Below are 17290 nucleotides of genomic sequence, written 5' to 3'. Positions count from 1 at the left end.
GACTTCAAAAGGTACTTAAACACAGCAGCACTCATTGACTTAATAAAAGCATTTCCAAGAAGAAAGCTTTTAAAAAAGTATTAAAACCTTCACTGAGGATACATTTCAAGGATGTAATAACACTTCAGGGCTTATGGACCAGTCGGTAGTGACGTTTCAAAAGCACGCTGGAGATGTTCTGATGGGGCTGTTGGTGAAGTGTAGGAACAGCCTATCAATAGAAATACCCAGAAATAATGGGATAGCAGTATCTGCTTCTGGAGAGGATGTATCCTGGGGGGGTGTGGGGGGTGTGTGTGTGTGTAAGCGGGGGAGGTGGCGGGGTGGAAGGAGCAGTTATGTCCTATGCTGTGACACAAAATCCAGATTTTACCCCAAGGAACCGTTCTGCACCGCATGCTCCTAACCGCTTCGCGAAGAACTCCGGCTGTGCGACTAGCGTCAGGCGACACCGCCAGCGTCGGGCCCACACCCGGAAGACTCGTCCCCAGCCGCGCGGTGCGGAGCCCGGGGGCGCCCTCTCCCACCCGCGCCGCGGGGACAGACCGGCCGGCCCCCCGCGGGCTCCCTTCGGCCCGAGGGCTCCGGGGTCACGGCCCAGGCGGCGCGGGCGCGGGCCCGGGCGCCGCTTCCCCTCAGCGCGGGCGGCCCCGCCCCCTAGCGAGGCCCCGGCGCCCCCGCCGGCCCGCGGCCCTGCAGCGCCGGGGGGAGGGGCCGGCCCGCGCGGGGCGGGGCGGGGCCGGGCCGGGCCACACGCGGCGCGCGGCCCCGGCGGCCACCCCTCCGCCCTTGCCGCCAACATGGCCGCCGCCGCCGCGGCCGTGAAGGTAAGCGAGGGGCAGCGTCGCCGTGGGTTGGGAAAGAGGCGGCACCCACCGCCGCCCTCAACCCCTCCCCGCCTGCCCCCTGCCGGGGCGGCCGCGGGCCTGCGGAGCGGGAGCGGGAGGGCGCGGGGCCACGCCGCTGCCCTCCGGGGGCTTCCGAGCGCGTGGGCGGAGGCGCCGCTTCTCGGCCGCCGCGTCCTCCGCCGCGCTCCGCTCCCTGCCCGCCTCCCTCCCGCCCCGCCCGCCAGGAGCGGGCCCCGGGCGCACGGCGCCGGGCCAAGTGACACCCCCCCCCGCCCCCGGCAACTCCGCCTCGCCGCCTCCAGGCCCCTCGGCTGCGGGCCGCGCAGCCTCCGCACGCCGCTCCCCGCCCTCAGCGCCACGGCGCTGCCGCAGGTGGTTTTTTTGGTTTTTTTTTTTTTCCTTCATGGGAGTCGGGGGTCTCCACTTCTCGGAGTGTCAGAGCCGGCTGCGGCCGGTCGGGCTTGTCCGTGAGAGGGAGTGAGGCACGTTTGTCACCGTCGCAGGGCGCCTGTACCGCCGCGCCAGCACACGGGTCTGGCCTGGGACCGGCCCGTCCCCGGTGCGTCAGCAGTGGGACCGGAGGGTGACTGCCCGCGTCAGGGGTGGGCGGGCCAGTTGCGGTGAAACGCAGGAATTGTGTTTCGACCAACATACGAATTAGTTTTCTGAGGTAAAGTAACTTTCCCGGTCGTCTTGGTGTGCAGGAATTGGCTATAAGCGGCCTTGATTTCACAGAGACAGCAGGTTTATTCTTTGCACTGTAAATTGTGTGCAGGTTGCTGTTACCTCTGTGTAAGTGAAAAGTCTTTTTAATGCCATCCTCTTCCTCTTCTCATTATCCCCAAAACAGAAGAGAGGAATATGGAGGTATTCAGAGGTGGTTGTCACAAAGACTCATGGCTGGTGGTGACACCAATGAACGTGTACCAGTGTGTAAGACCATCAGATGGGCAAGTGTATACTGTTACTGCACTGACACTTCTGTGTCTTCTGCTGGAACCTATTTGCAGAATTTCACCAACCAGCCGTTTAAGAAAGGTGTACGCTTAAGTGTGATCATTACTTGGGCTCCCACAGAGAAACGCTTTTGATTTTTTAGTTACTGATGTGATACTATTTCTTAGGTTTTACTTTTGTTGCTCTTCATCCCAGTGTTTGAGATTGACTGTACCATAGTGAAATATTTCATGTTTCATTCCCAGTGCAATGCCATTTTACTTTAGATTTAATTCCAGATAACCTTAGGTACAGCCTCTGTTAATTTTTACAGGTTATGTCCATCACATCCCTTTGTAGGATGAAAAGTCTGGAATGGAGCATACAGTATTGCACCTTTCCATTCTTGAGGTCACTCCTAGATGTGACTGTCTCTGCCTTTGAGGTCAGGTGGGACTTTTTATCTCCGAGTCAGCTCCAATCTGCTATTACTGGCTTTCAGTGCCTGGACTGCTACGTGGAAACAGACCTCAGATCCTTTGGCAGGGTATCTCCTCGAGGAGCCTAGGACAGCTGCATTCCTTCTGGTAGTTGATCAATTTGATAATCCTAGGAGGTCCGTAAAGCAGAATTTAATATAGAATCAGATTTTGGGGTCTCCAGCCCCAGACACAGCTGATATTCCTGGAGATTATGTTTGTTAGAGGAAAAACTATTTTCTTGCCAAGAGCTAACATTCATTTTACGGTTGGAGCTGCTAGCTCCAAGCTAGCATTACATAGTTGGAGAAGCACTGCTTCAACAAATCTGCTGGCCTAACGTTCGTTCCACCGTAGTAGCTCTCCTGTGAATTATAGTGAGCCCAGTGTTTCTCTGGCTACTGTTGCCTGGGGTGGCTTGAAGGGTGACAAACTGCTCCTGAGGTCTTTTGCAAGGAGGGAGAAGGCATAAGCAAATTCAGGGTAGTCTAGCTCTTCTTCCGTGCTGTGGGCTCTCCACCTGGGAGCAGTGACTATTTTGCCAGCTTGTTGCACTGCTGCCATTTCTGACAGCATGGCTGGTGGTGTAAAAGGCTGCTGGGGAGCTGAACCATGCAGCACAATTAAGTATTGATGCCACTGCTGCAGCAGGAGTAGGGAGCCCAAGAGCACATGGGGAAGCCACCTCACCGGGCCTATGCTGCTGTGAACAGACCGAGCTCTGTGCTGCCACACATCAGGTGTGCTGCTTCCTGGTGCAGGAAATGCTGGATCTTGTGTGTTCATAAGGACCTTAAAGCAGTTCCAAAATAACATTTATGTCATGTAGGTGTAGCTGGTATCTCCAGCACTGCACTGTTTTCTTCAGTCCCAAGAAATTTCATTTTGCCAGAGTTAAAGTTCAGGCACATAAGCATTCTGGTTTTGAATATTCTCAATCTTAAATTATAGGGCACTAATAAAACAAGCATTGTATCAAACTAAAACTAGTTCAGTTACTTAAGTAACAATTTTTTTCTTGGATAAAAAAAAAAAGGCACCATTTTGATCTTGGCTTTTGTTAATGTAGTGGTCTTCTGTGTTTAGTGAATGCACACATGAGCAATGTTAAGGGTGGTCTTGCTGATTTTGAATTTTATGATTGTGTTGCACACCTCTTAGGTAGTTCTTAAGGCAGAAAATTACTCATCCTAAAACGTATAGTTTTCAGGTTTTATATGAGCGATCTAACAATCTGAACGTTTGTGATAAATAAGCAACATGAATAACATGGGAACAGACCCATCAGTACTACTGCAGACAATGATCTAGGTCTTCCCAAATGCTTAAGTTCTAGTTAGGGTTGGAGTTCGTGGATTTCTACTGGTATTTTGCTTTGCACTACTACTCGTGCTCCACAGGGGGGTAGCAAAAGGAAACAGGAGATCCGATAAAACTACTTCTAGGGTATTTGCGTTTACACCATCTGCTGTGGAGAGCTTTCTCATACAAGTATTTGGTGTGTAATGAAGGCCACAGAGCCTCAGCTTGTTAAAACGAAATGCTTGATGAGCCAACTAATATAGTGGTTAAACAAATGAGGTGTCTATGAATGTGAAAGTTAAGAAAAAAGTCTAAGAGACAGTTGGGTGTGTGTTGTGGAAAGGGGGTGTTTTACATTGAAATTCACATTGAGTTATTTTCTATAAAAATAATAATAGTGGTGGAACCATGCAGTAGTAAGTCATGCCAGAATAGTTCCAATTTTTTTAGCCATGATAAGAATTCTTCAACTTAAAAACTGAGACAAACTACGTTGGAGGCAAAAAAAAAGAAAAAAAAAGAAAAAAAGGAGCATTTTCTCTCATTACTAAGCTTTAGGTTGTGAAGGACCTGACATCAACCACTCTGTCCAAAGAGGTAGAAGTGTTCTGAACTCAAGAGAAAACTTGACTTGTTGAAAACAGAATAATCCCTGCAAAGACAAAACCAAGATACTTTCCAATGATGAACTAGAAACAAGAAAATTCAGATGCATTTTTCTTTAGCTCAAGCATGAAACCACAGGTGAGCTTAGTCTTAGTGACAATATATGTTTCAAATTACCTTTTTTTCTTTTCCCTTTTTTGCAAAAGAACAGGAACAGATGAGCTATGAGCCAGAACAAGAAATCTGTGATTACTAGGGCATGACATGTGGTATTTTTAAGTCACATCAAGTAACTACACTACAAGTTGTGTCAAAACACAAGACTTTTATTCTGATTTTCTAAGGATATAAAATATATTCTATTTAAGTGGCCCTTAGCTTTGCCCGCTTTTTTTCTCTTTCCAATATGCTTTGAAACTGTTAGTCAATTTCATAAAAATATTGGAAAAATACTTGAAAAGACTTCATTAAAAAAGTAGGAGGAATGAGAGTCTCTTAAGTTTCTACTTAGGGAAAGGTTGTAAGTTGAATAAAACCTGACACCAGTGCATCTACACAGGAGACAATTAGTGACCCAGCTGCAAAGTTTGAATAGTCGCTTACACTTTCTTACGTACCAGGTGACCTAATTTTAAATGCCTGAAGAAACCCAGCAGTGCTTACAGCAGGTGAAATTATCAGTAAATTATTTCACTTGTGAAGATGTTGTTGAGCTTTTCAGAAGCTGTACAGAGACTATTACAGAAACAGGGAAGTTCTTAGATTTTGGCAAGTCAACAAAAAAAACTTCTAATGTTTTGGGAGAAGGTTAGCTTTTCATTATTTTGAATGTATGATACTATATGCCTGGTATTCCGTATAGCAGTTATGTGTAGGACTTTCCCCATGTAAACAGGAAGCCTTTGTTTTAATATATGTTATGCAGATACTTCATTACAGGCATTCCCAAATAAAACCCTTCAGTTTTGTATTGGAAATAAATGATGAATTGGTACATCTTTGTGTATTTTCCATAGCTTTTTTTTAATTTGGTATCTCTAAAGAGGAGAATCATAGTGCAAGAAATTGGCAGCTTACAGTTGTTTAAAATCAGTCATTTGAAATTAAGATAGCTCTGCAGAGCAGGACCTGGGAGTCCTGGTGACAGTGAGGTGCCCGTGGGCCAGCAGTGTGCCTGTGTGTCCATGGAGGCCAGTGGGATCCCGGGGGCACTGGGAGGAGCATGGCCAGCAGGTGGAGGGAGGTGATCCTGCCCCTCTACCCTGCCCTGGTGAGGCCCCATCTGGAGTGCTGTGCCCAGTGCTGGGCTCCCCAGTTCAGGAGGGACAGGGAGCTACTGGAGAGGGTCCAGTGAAGGGCTGCGAACATGATGACGGGACAGGTTTATCGCTCCCTTATGAGGACAGGCTGAGAGAGCTGGGCCTGTTTAGCCTGGAGAAGAGAAGGCTGAGAGGGGATCTTATCAATGACGGCAAATATCTTAAGGGTGCGTATCCAGCAGACAGGGCCAGGCTCTTTTCAGTGATGACCAGTAACAGGACAAGGGGCAATGAATACAAACTGAAACCCAGGGAGTTCCATCTGAATATGAGGAAGAATTTCTTTACTTTGAGGGTGACAGAGTACTGTAACAGGCTGCTCAGAGAGGTTGTACAGTCTCCTTCTCTGGAGAATCTGAAAACCCACCTGGACGCTGTACAACCTGCTCTAGGTGAACCTGCTTTAGCAGGGAGTTGGACTAGATGATCTCCAGAAGTTGCTTCCAACCTTGACCATTCTAGGATTCTGTGAAATTTCTTTTCTGGGAAATGTGTTGTGCATATTATGTTTTGTTTATCTGTAGTCTAACCCCATCTCAAGCAGAAAATACATTTTGTAGTTGCCTAGTTCGTTTTTCCCACATGCTGTTAAATGGAGTATAATCTCAAGAAGACTAATAAAGTACTTTTCTGTGTAAGATCGGAATTATTGGTGGAACCGGGCTGGATGATCCGGATATCTTAGAAGGAAGAACAGAAAAATATGTTGATACTCCTTATGGCAAGGTCTGTATAACCTTTCTCTTTTTTTACTACTGAGACTTGTTTTTAAAGATGTTTGTATGCTTTTAATTTTCAGACTGTTAAATGAATGCCTAAAAGAGGTACTAGCACAAGACTTACTTCGTTTTACTTGCTGTGTATTGTGTGCTGCTTAGTTTGTAGAAACAAGGTGTTAAAAAGATGATGTGCAAAGGAGACTTTACCCCTTCTCATCTGTCGACTGGATGCATTTACAAACTGAGTCCTGAATTTGCAGTCGAGAGATAAACCCCCTCTTTCAAATTTGTGCTGCTTGTGACCTGTAGTATATGCCAGATTGCTCCAGGGACCTTCCTGAATTGCAGAAAAATGTCCTTTGAGCTATATGTGCCACCATTTTTCCTGTAACCACTGAATTATGCTTTACATACCAATGCTTTCCTTACAGTCATGCTTCTAGCCACATAATCTGAAACTGATTCGAAAATGAAGCTCTGAAACTGTTGCTGTAGTACAGGTATTCTTGACGTAACTCCACATTGTTTCAGCCCTTTTCTTCAGCAGAAGGGAGTGGAGGCTATAGGTGTTGCTGTATACACAGTGCTGAGTGTGTTGTGAAGGACAATTCCCACTCCAAAGCACTTTTAGAAGTAGAAACAGGTAAGACAAAGGATGAGAGAGAGTTTTATAGGCAGGAAATCAAGGAGGAGAAGTTCATAGAAGAACTGGATCTCAGATATCTGTAATGTCGTAGGACCAGGGAGGTCAGGGTGCTTTATAATTGCCATCAAAATTGTATCTTATTAAATCTACCATTTTAAGCTAGTATACATACATTAAAACATCTGGCCTGTGGCAGCAAGCGCCCTTTCATGGGTAGAAGCTTGTCAGAAACTCAGTGCTGTGGTGTGCGATTTAAAATCTGAATCCGTGCCTCCATTCAAAATGGTTTAAGGGAGAAGTAAGAGTGTAAACAGTAAGCAGAGTTTGTGTACACACCATTCAAGAAGGGGAAGGAGATAAAGATTAAGGGAGGAGAAGTCATAATCAGAAAAACACACTTGACTTTCCTACCATCCTTCAAAATTTTTTAATAAACTGGAAGAGAATGAAAGGAACTTGCCTCCTCTATTTTTTGTACCCTGTTTTCCAAATGGTAGCCAGTGTTGGACTGAAATACAGTCCACTGGCTAAAGCAAACCAGTTGCCATTGCATGCCGGTTTTTGAGAATCATGGGTGGTATCAGCACAGCTGTATCTGCAGATGGCTCACAAACCAAAAATAGCATGGTTGTAGCCAGTATTAACTGAAGCCTTCGTATCCAGGAAGGATGAAACACAGTTCTGTTCAGACTGGAGTTAAGGGCTCAGTGGCAGCACAGCATTTAGAGGGCTGTTCTGTCGCAGTGCTGAGATGCAATAGGATTTGAGTGGCCTAAGTTCTGTAGTGCAGTAGCTGGTCTACAGCAGGGTTTATTATTACTCAGAAGAGTAGAAGTACCTGTAGGATGGCTCCTGCTCAAGGGAGTGAAAGAAGTTTCTTCAGTTCTGCACCTTTGGTCAGTATGGAAGGGGTTTTAATTTTCATTTAGGAAGTAATTCAGCTACTATCTTTGTTCTGCTGTTTCTCCTGTGTCAGCTTCCACCATTTTGATTGCATCAAAGATTTGGTGTTCTATGGAAGATACCGTAAATCCTTATGGCATTCCATTTCCAGATATGGAAAATATTGTTCTCTTATAGGATAAAAAATAGGTTGCAACAACATTTATCTTCAGCACTGAATTTTGAAGCTACTGGTAAAACTTTGGTCAGAATGTGCTTTCAGTTAGATTGTTTTACTTCCTGGATGACAGAACTTGGTTCTGAATCACCTTTCCTCAAATCAGCAAAATATCTTCCTGTTCTAGGAAATTATTTTAGCTGCCCCCCCGCCCCCCTTGTTGGTCACAGATATATTGGGCAAACGAAGCAGGGCGGAGCAAGGGTTGCCCACCTTGCAAATGAGCTTTGTATGCTTGCATCAGGAAAATCAGACCATGTGACATAACATTTAAGCTCCTCTTCTGCCTCCCCAAAGCGATGTATGTCATTTGGTTCTTAAACTAAATCATAGGTTAAATGAAGTTTTGGGGAACCTGTGAGATGCTGTTCCATCTCAAGATTTCTGTAGATTTTTAGTTTGCTTGTTCATTCTGTTTTCTGTTCCAGCTTGCTTCTGAAGTGAGACCAAGGAAAAAATGAATTTTGTAAGCACCACATGAACAATACTTTCTGCATATTTATGTTGCAGACAAAAGAGATTTATTTCAATTGTTTGTTACTTTCATAATTTATGGTTAACTGCCCAGGATTCTTTGCTTCCTTTTCTGTTTTGCAATACTGAGTAATAAATATCTTTGGATTTGGTGGAAGGGGGAAGTAGTTAAATATGTGTATGAATTATTAATGTTCAAGAACTTTTTATTGGGCCTTTTTTTGAATCCTGCTTTAAAAATACTGTATTAGAGCTTTAAACTGGGATTGTTCCATTGGAATTTTTTATTATTTTATCAGCGTTTCAAAGCTGATAAAATGCTGAGATAATAGTAGAGAGGTACAGCACTGGAAAGGACTTGTGGGAGAAGGAGGATGGAAGGGAAGTACACGCTAGCTGTATTAGATGGTTAACACAGTCTGAATTTTCTGTGTCTTTCACTTCCTTGTAACTTTACACACACTGATTTATCTTTATTTCCTCTCTTTTAATGACCTATGATGCAGTATTTGCAAATTCTTTTCTTAAACAGTTTGTCATTTAGCATAGCATTCTTCATTCCAAACCTTTTTTTTTTCCTCTGCCATGATTTTAGCAATCATTTGCGAGAAAGGTATTCAGGCAGTTGTAAGATGCCTTGAATACATTCTGTGGAAATCTGTGTAAAGATGACAACTGGTCTTGTTACATGGCCACCCTGAAGCTTTTTGAAGTGACTATAGAGGGGCAGCAGGTAGGAAAGGAAACCCTGGCTGCTGCAACTGGATTTTGAAGCCTGTTGGCTTTCAAAACTGTTGCGTTCTTGCAGTGTCAGCAACATACACCAGAATTCAGTGGAGTTCTGTGGTGGGGACAAATATCAAATAGCAGTTAAATTGCACCTTTCTACACCAAATCTTTTGGAAATTGATATAAACTTGAATCTATCACTTGCAATAAACTTGCATCTGTCACTTGCCAAGTGAAGGATCCAATTTTCAACTTAATAATCTTTTAATTTTGATAGGAGACAAGGAATTTTGTCTGAAGTCCTCTTTAGTTTTTAAGACTATTTTTGTATCCTGCTGTGAGCTAATTTGCGTGCTTACTACTTCACACAGCAAATGTGTGCCATCTAAACAAACCAAACCAAACCTCAAAAAAGCAAAACTGCAAATGCTAATTATCGTGAACCTTCATTGTTATGGAATGTTGCAACATCAAAATGCCTTGGCAGCTAGACAGGAAGGCTTTCGCCCTGTGTGAAATTTTGCTTTCAAAGCTATATCTGGTTCAGGAGAATACATGTGAATTAAGCTAAATAGATTAAATGTTTTTATGTCAGTAGGTTAAAATTAAATGGAGACTTTTAACAGTGGTAAATCTGTGTCTGACAGAATTTAAACCTAGGTGACTGAGTAACTTACGGTGCTATGATGATGTCATGGTTTAACCCTAGCTGGCAGCCAAGCCCCACACAACTCCTCACTCACTTCCTCCTGATGGGATGAGGTGGAGAATCAGAAGGGTAAAAGTGAGAAAACTTGCAGGTTGTGAGATGAAGACAGTTTAATAGGTAAAGCAAAAGCTGCACACACAAGCAAAGTGAAACAAGGAATTAATTTGCAGCTTCCCATGGGCAGGCAGGTCTTCAGCCATCTCCAGGAAAGCAGGGCTAATGCCATAACCCCAAACATTGCTCCTCTTCCTTCTTTTTGGTCATAAGGTCTGGAACATCACTTTGGTCAGTCGGAGTCAGCTGTCCTGGCTGTGTTTCCTCCTGACTTCTTGTGGGGTTGTGTGAGAAGCAGAGAAGGCCTTGACTCTGTGTAAGTGCTGCTCAGCAATAATGAAAACATCCCTGTGTTATCAACAGTTACCAGCACAAATCTAAAACATAGCCCCATACTAGCTACTGTGAAGAAAATTAATTCTAACCCAGCAAAAACCAGCAGAGAAGAGAATTCACATTAAAAATGGCAAAAAAAGAGCTGTGCAATAGGGAGCAGAAAGTGCTGGTTTTATTAGAAATTAATATCCCTAAAATGCAGCTGGGAGGGCTCACATATTACTTCGTTCTAGATCTCTGCAAACTTTCAAGAGTGATAGAATTAACAGCTGTAAAACTAAATGCTGTAATCTTGCAGCTAGCATTAAAATACAAATAAAATTATATTAAGCAGTAGACAACAGAACATTTCTAAATGCAAGCATGGGAGTCCTTCCAGATACTTGCAAACTTGTGATCAGTAAATAAATAATAATTTTGTTAATAGCTATTTCAGCTTTAAATCCCAGGGCGTGGAAGGAGAGATTGGCACAGAGTGGCTTCCAGCTTACTCTACAGTTTCTTCTACGCAGCAGTAAGAGTGGAATGCATCCAGACCTCAACTGGGCAGGAGAAGCAGCATACCCAGCTGCACTGCTGTTCAGCACAAATGCAATGTAGCATCTAATTAAACAGTGGCCTTAATTTTTTTAACAAAAAGGGAGGCTAGAAGCATTGTGTATTTCAGATCCCTGATGCATATAGCCCAGGAGCAGAACGCAGCCCACAGGGTAGTTAATTTGTTGTAGTAGTGGTTGATGACTTGGGGTCTGACATGCGTGGTCAATATGACCATCTCCAAGGCAGGGCACATGTCTCAACTGGGCAGCTACAAACAAAATGCTCTAGCTTCCTGGCTGGCTGGTCATCAGGAGGAATGCATTGTGCAGCTGTGAGAGGAGAGCACATGCTCTCTCCTCGTCCTTGGGCTGACCAAATACAACATTGCTTCTGCCACTAGTGTACCAGAAGTTCTCTGTCATCTCGCAGTTCTGTTCCCAAAAGCAGGACTCCTAGCAGAAGGGAAGAGGGAGTTTATCAGGAAGCTAGGGGAGAATGAAGGGTGGGTTGGAAGAGTCTAGAACTCCTCCTCACACCCCTAGTCTGAGTTAGGGGGCCATGGTAGAAAGAGGACAGAACAGAATGGGGAGTGTTACAGAAAGGGACAGATTTTGGGAGGGGTCTTCTAGAAGGGAATAGCACCTTTTTAGCAAAAAGCAATCAAAGTTTGCAGGAGAGAGTGAGACATGCTAACCAACGTAAGGGCAACGTGTACATGCTGCTTTTTTCACATTTGTGTAGCACTGTTTGAAATGCTGTTTCAAAGTATTTGAAAGTATTACTATTTCAAATCCTAAAGTAGGGAGTTGCAATATAAATGTTAGTATGAACACAGAAAAACTGTGATAAACCTGGTGTCAAGTTTGATTTTTCTGTTCCAGACTGTTTTACTAATCTGCCCTGTCACAGAGCTGAACTGAAGGAAATGTGAGACTACAGTGGTAACCAGTATTTGCTTCCATAACTATCCTTCTTATTTTTAAGCAGCAGTTAAGGTTTCTAATGTGATTGTCAGGCTGTTACTCATTCTTATTTGCTTGTTTATTTGCAGCCATCGGATGCTTTGATATTGGGAAAGATAAAAAATGTGGACTGTGTGCTATTGGCAAGGTAAGTGAGCATTTTAAGGGGTTTTATACTATGTCTTAAAGTTTTCTCAGATGTTTTTTTCTTTTTACATTAGGTGAAATGAATTTTAATCAGACTTCATCTTGCTCTGTGGTTGCTAGCAAAGTCCAGCAGAAGTCTTTTTTCCTGAACAAATTTGGTGCTGCAGGAACTGAGAGTATTACAAATAAAGGTTAGGAAAGAGAAATCTAGGGTGGTTACATAGGTCTTACTAGGTGCTGCCCTAGTAAGAACAGCAGTCTGCAATGCTGCCTGCTCTGGTAGTATGTAGGTTGTGCCTGATAACCTCAGTAATCCATCTGCTCCCTCTGCAGATTTCCTTTGAGAAACTGGGAAATTGCCTGTTTCCAGGGGAACTGTATCTCTGCTACCACTCTTCCAAATAATACCCTTTGATTATTGAGGACTCTGGCTGTTACCATTATTGCTTAGGAGGCTGCATCCCCTGTAGTTCTCTCGCCCTGTGTCATTTTTATTCAGGCATCTCTTACCATACTCAGAAGAGAATCTGCAAGCAGGATCTGCAGAATGAGTGCATAGAGATTTCACGCTAATGTAACCATGGATATCTAGGACCAATGTGCTACTAGATTAAACATAAGAATACTAACACAGTTCTCAGCATTGGACAGCACGGGCAGAGCCAGGTGCTGATAACAGAGTCCATCAGCAGTCCCAGACAAGTCAAGGTGATGAATCAACTCCAGTATCCATCCAGGGAGTCCGAGCAGGAGCTGTAAGAGATGGGGCAAAAGACAGAGTTGTAGTCAAGGCTGCAGCATTGTCAAAAGTCCATCCAGAAAACTGGTCTGGAGACAAACTACAGCATAGGTCTGAAGGCCATCCAGGAGACAGGGCTGGGGACAGGCACACCTGTGACATAGCTCAGGCCAGGAGAGAAGACTGGAGGTGGGAGCACCTAGGTTCACAAGCACGAGGTGTTTGCGTCGAGGCCAAGGGTGAGGCTGGCCAGGGCAGTTGCAACCCAGTGGTGCACTCAGGGCCCAATTCTTTCCATGCCAGTATTTTTTCCATTAAGGTGCTAATTGTTAACCTTCTCTGCAGCTACACTTCTGTCTATGGTTTTACTTTTCTTACTTTGCATGGACTTTTCTCATATATTTTATTACACCTGGACAACATTTTTCTCATTTGCTCAAATGAAATGCTAAGCCAAGAGCTCATATCTGTGCTGTATCGAAGTAGGCCTTGGGCTACAGACAGCTGAACAACTGGGCTGTGGTTTACATCCTGTCTGGGATTTATGACCATTCATATACAACTGTCATGGGTTTACTTTTGGGGCGAAGGCATCTGCATCTTCACTTTGTGTTTTGGGAACAATAAGAGAGTTGCTCGTAAATGATTAAAAAAAAAACCAAACACATATATTCTAGAAGAGGATTATGAAAACAACTGTGATATTAAACAATAATCTACAAGTCTATTAACTTACTAGAAATGCTAATATCAGCATGGGAAACCTGCCTGACAGTGCTTGGTCATGTGTGCAGCTCCCAGTTCCCAGTTGACCAAGTTCTTAAGATCTTTTGGTCTCTTTGAAAGACTCAGTTGGGCAATTCAGTTCCTCCTTTCATTTTACATAGTTGAAATTTTCAAATGTATTTAATCATTATGTGAGTGATATACCACTGTAGTGATGACAAAGATAACACAAAAGCATGTGCTTGTAAGACTTAAGTCCTGTCATGGTGAAAAAATATACTGCAACAGTGTGAAGTGATTCTTCTAATTTATGTAAGCTGTCAGATCATTTGAAGAGCAAAGAGAAAAATGTGTTTCTACTGTTTTATTTGGGAAGGTGACAGATTAAAACTGTGTGTTCTTTCTGGTTTTAATTTTCTGTGATGTGCTGCTCTTTTCTGGGTGGGAGAATACAAACAACACTTCTGAGCAGAAAAATCTGTAGAGGTATATGTAAATCTTACAGATTTATTGTAGTGTGTGGAAGATTTAATTTTCTACATCTGGGTTTTCAGAATCTATGGAACTGACTTAAAACTGAAGAAAACTGCTTTTTGTACTCTTGAAGCTGCTGAAGTGTATTTAGATTGTATTTTCAAGACTGTTTTCATTACAGTCTTGAACTTAAAATTTTTGCATCTAAAAAGAAAATTACACTACTTCTGAAACCAAATACTCTGAGAACTTTAATACAGTTAGGAAAATGAGCTAAACTGGAAGTAGTTGAAATGATCTGTTCCACTTCCAATGTTGTAAGGGAAATAACATTTTCTGGCATTCTCTGTCTGGAAGAAGGAAGACAGTTTCAGTCTGGTTTATTTTACTCTCTTGCAACATGCATCTTTGCAGACATGGAAGGCATCATACAATTATGCCATCGAACATCAATTACCGTGCCAATATATGGGCATTAAAAGAAGAAAATTGTTCACATGTATTGGTGACTACTGCCTGTGGTTCATTACGAGAGGAAATACAACCCGGTGATCTTGTTATAATTGACCAGTTCATTGACAAGTGAGTAACGTTTGTGTTTAATTGTGTTCTTAATTATGGGAGAAAAAAGGGGACAAGTGGGGTTAAATGATATAGTAACATGTTAATGTTACATTAAGTTTTGGTGGAATGAGATGATAGCCTCAGTTCTTATGGCAGAAAGTGAGATTCATACAAAATGTGATAGGAAACAGGAATGAGATTACAAGTTTAGCTCTAACAGACACAGAAGAAATATCAGGTTTTGAAGAATGGCCTCAAATGAACTGAAGCATAGCTCCTTGGGAGAAGTCTTCTGAAGAGATCTCCTATTATCAAATATGAGGGAGGAACATGGAGAAGAGCACAGACTGTTCTAAGAAGAATCTGAAATGAGATGGTGCAAGAAGCATAGGAGGAGACAGGTAGGAAAATATGTGCAGTAATAATGAGGCTCTACGGAAGAGAGATCAAATGCAACACAGAGGGATAAGAGAGGAGGTTGTTTTAAAACAAGGATAGATGCTAACATCCTTTATTCGTTAAGAATCATAAGGAAGTAAATTTTTTCCAGTGTCTTTGTACTCCAGTCAGTCCTCCCCTCCTTGATTATCTGATGTTTAGAAAAATTCAAGCAGATGGGGGGGAGGGGCCGGGGGGGCCGGGCAGGGGGAGGGGGGGTACGGGGGGAAGAGCTTAATTTAAAAATGAGTGACTACACCAAATATTTCAAAAACATAGTCACACATTTTAAGAGGTAAATCTATTCTCGTACTTACAGGTGTACTGTATCTAGAAGTCTTATGTGGGGCTGCTGGCAGTATTTCATTGCCAACTGAACATGTATACCCTAGGTTTGTTCTCTGCAGTGCTATTCAAGATTTGAGTTAACTGACCACTTGTTTGCGACGTGTGTAACTGAAATGCTTTTTCTTTTAAGAGATTATGTTTTAAGTACAATGTATCGAAATGACTAAGTAGCCTGCAGGAGCAAGCCCTATATAAACTGCTTCCTGTTATACTGGAGCTGATTTATCAGTGGAGAGCTGCTGTATTGCTGACAGTCGTCTTTTTTTTTCCTCCCAAGTCTAAAAGTATTTAAGCTGGTCACTTTGTTTATACAGATTAAATCATAATCCTTATTCTGCCAGTAGTACTTGGAAATGAGTAATTTTAGTTTCTATATTGATTTCTGTAGGAAAGATATTAAACATAACTTGAGTACATGGCTTAGATGATCACAAGTAAAACACAAGTAAAACAAAAAAAAAACCCAAAAAGATATTTTGGCAGCATTATCATCTGGCAGACTCCTAGGTAGGTGAGGGGAGCCTAACTATGCTAAGCTATGAATTGCATGCATGGGAAGAAGTACCCTCTGGCCCAGAGAGCCTGCAGTTTTAAACAAGAAACAGTTGCAATGATTGCAGAATTATTACCTGCTATGGAGGAGGTGTGGAAGTATTGAGAAACTAACGCTTGCAGAGGTAAGGCAGAAAGACATAAACAGAGCCAGGAGATATAACCAGGTAAGAAATATCAGAAGATCCTTCATCCAAAATGTCATTATCAAAATCAATAATTCATTTTTAAGCTACCTAATCTCCTCACACAGCTTTAAATTTCCCAGCACTTGCCATTCTGTATTATAATTTCTGACCTGGAAAGGAAGTAACCTTGGTTAAGTCTGGGTTTTAAGAACATGCCCCTTTCAATAAAAGAAAAAAAAAGGTTATAGAACAAATCAGCATATTTCTCTGATGTGAATATGAGTGAAAATACAGCCATCCTTTACATTGCAGCAAAGAAGGCAATTAGTATCTTGGGCTGCATTAGTAGGGGTGTTGCCAGCAGGTTAAGGGAGGTGATCCTTCTTCACCTCTGTTCAGCACTGGTGAGGCCACACCTAGAACACTGTGCCCAGGGCTGGGCTTCCTAGTGCAAGAGGGACATGGATGTACTGGAGAGAGTTCAGCAAAGAACCACAAAGATGCTGGAGGGGATAGAGCATCTCTCCTGTGAGAAAAGGCTGAAAGAACAGGGACTGTTCTTTCCTGGAGAAGAGCAGGTTCAGGGGGATCTTATCAATGTACATAAATACCTAAAGGGTACCTGTAGAGAAGATGGAGCCAGGCTCTTTCCAGTGGTGCCCAGTGACGGGACCAGAGGCAGTGGGCACACACTGAAACACAGGAGGTTCCCTCTGAACATCAGGAAACAGTTTTTCATTGTGAGAGTGACTGAGCACCGGCACAGGTCACTCAGAGAGGTGGTGGAGTCTCCACCCTTGGAGGTACTCAAAAGCCACCTGGACATGGTCCTGGACAACCAATTCTAGATGGAACAGGGGGTTGAGCAGGGGATTGGACCAGATGACCTCCAGAGGTCCCTTCTAACCTCAACTGTTCTGTGATCTGTGTCTTCATTTAGAGTTTATTCAGATGGTCACCAGAAGCAATGGCATAGCCCGTATATGAGCGGTGTTTCATTTGGTCAAGCAAGTTTTCATTTCAATGTAGAAGAGTCCGAAATTGAATAGCACATGAGAATTTTTCGGTGTGGAAAACAATGTGTAATAGGAATTTTAAAATCATTTCTAGCTTGCCCTCTAATTCAGAAAACTGACAAGTCATAATGGTCTGTTTAATTTCACAATTTGATTTCTTTGTTAAGTCTTTTTCCCTGATGTACTTCCCAGTGGGTGTTAGACTGCTGGTTCTTTGGAGGTAGGGTCTGCATTTTTGCCTATCATGGGTAAATGCATCATCTGTAAAAGTGATTGCATTACATATCATAAATCATTAAGAAAACAGTGCTTCTGACAGGGAAATATTTTCATGGGACAAAATAGATTAATTGTCTACCAGCATTTGAAAAGATGCAGT

General features: G+C 43.1%; 1 protein-coding gene across 4 annotated transcripts in view; it reads left to right on the top strand.

Moving 5' to 3' along the window:
- Positions 1 to 323: 323 nt before the first annotated feature.
- MTAP (methylthioadenosine phosphorylase) overlaps positions 324 to 17290 on the top strand; it is a 45597-nt gene continuing 28630 nt past the window's right edge. For 3 of the 4 annotated variants that reach the window (XM_055790546.1, XM_055790545.1, XM_055790544.1), the window contains exons 1-4: positions 324 to 827; positions 6130 to 6216; positions 11869 to 11927; positions 14280 to 14447. In XM_055790546.1, the coding sequence (XP_055646521.1) occupies positions 339 to 827; positions 6130 to 6216; positions 11869 to 11927; positions 14280 to 14447 (803 nt within the window). In that variant the 5' untranslated portion in view covers positions 324 to 338. Of the gene's footprint in view, positions 828 to 4117; positions 4310 to 6129; positions 6217 to 11868; positions 11928 to 14279; positions 14448 to 17290 lie in introns of all 4 variants that reach the window. The other variant, XM_055790547.1, reaches the window with a different exon arrangement.

Source organism: Falco peregrinus, chromosome Z, assembly GCF_023634155.1.
Source record: "Falco peregrinus isolate bFalPer1 chromosome Z, bFalPer1.pri, whole genome shotgun sequence".
In the NCBI taxonomy this organism is placed as follows: domain Eukaryota; kingdom Metazoa; phylum Chordata; class Aves; order Falconiformes; family Falconidae; genus Falco; species Falco peregrinus.
Note: the sequence above shows the minus strand (reverse complement) of the source record. Positions and strands in the feature narration are given on the sequence as shown.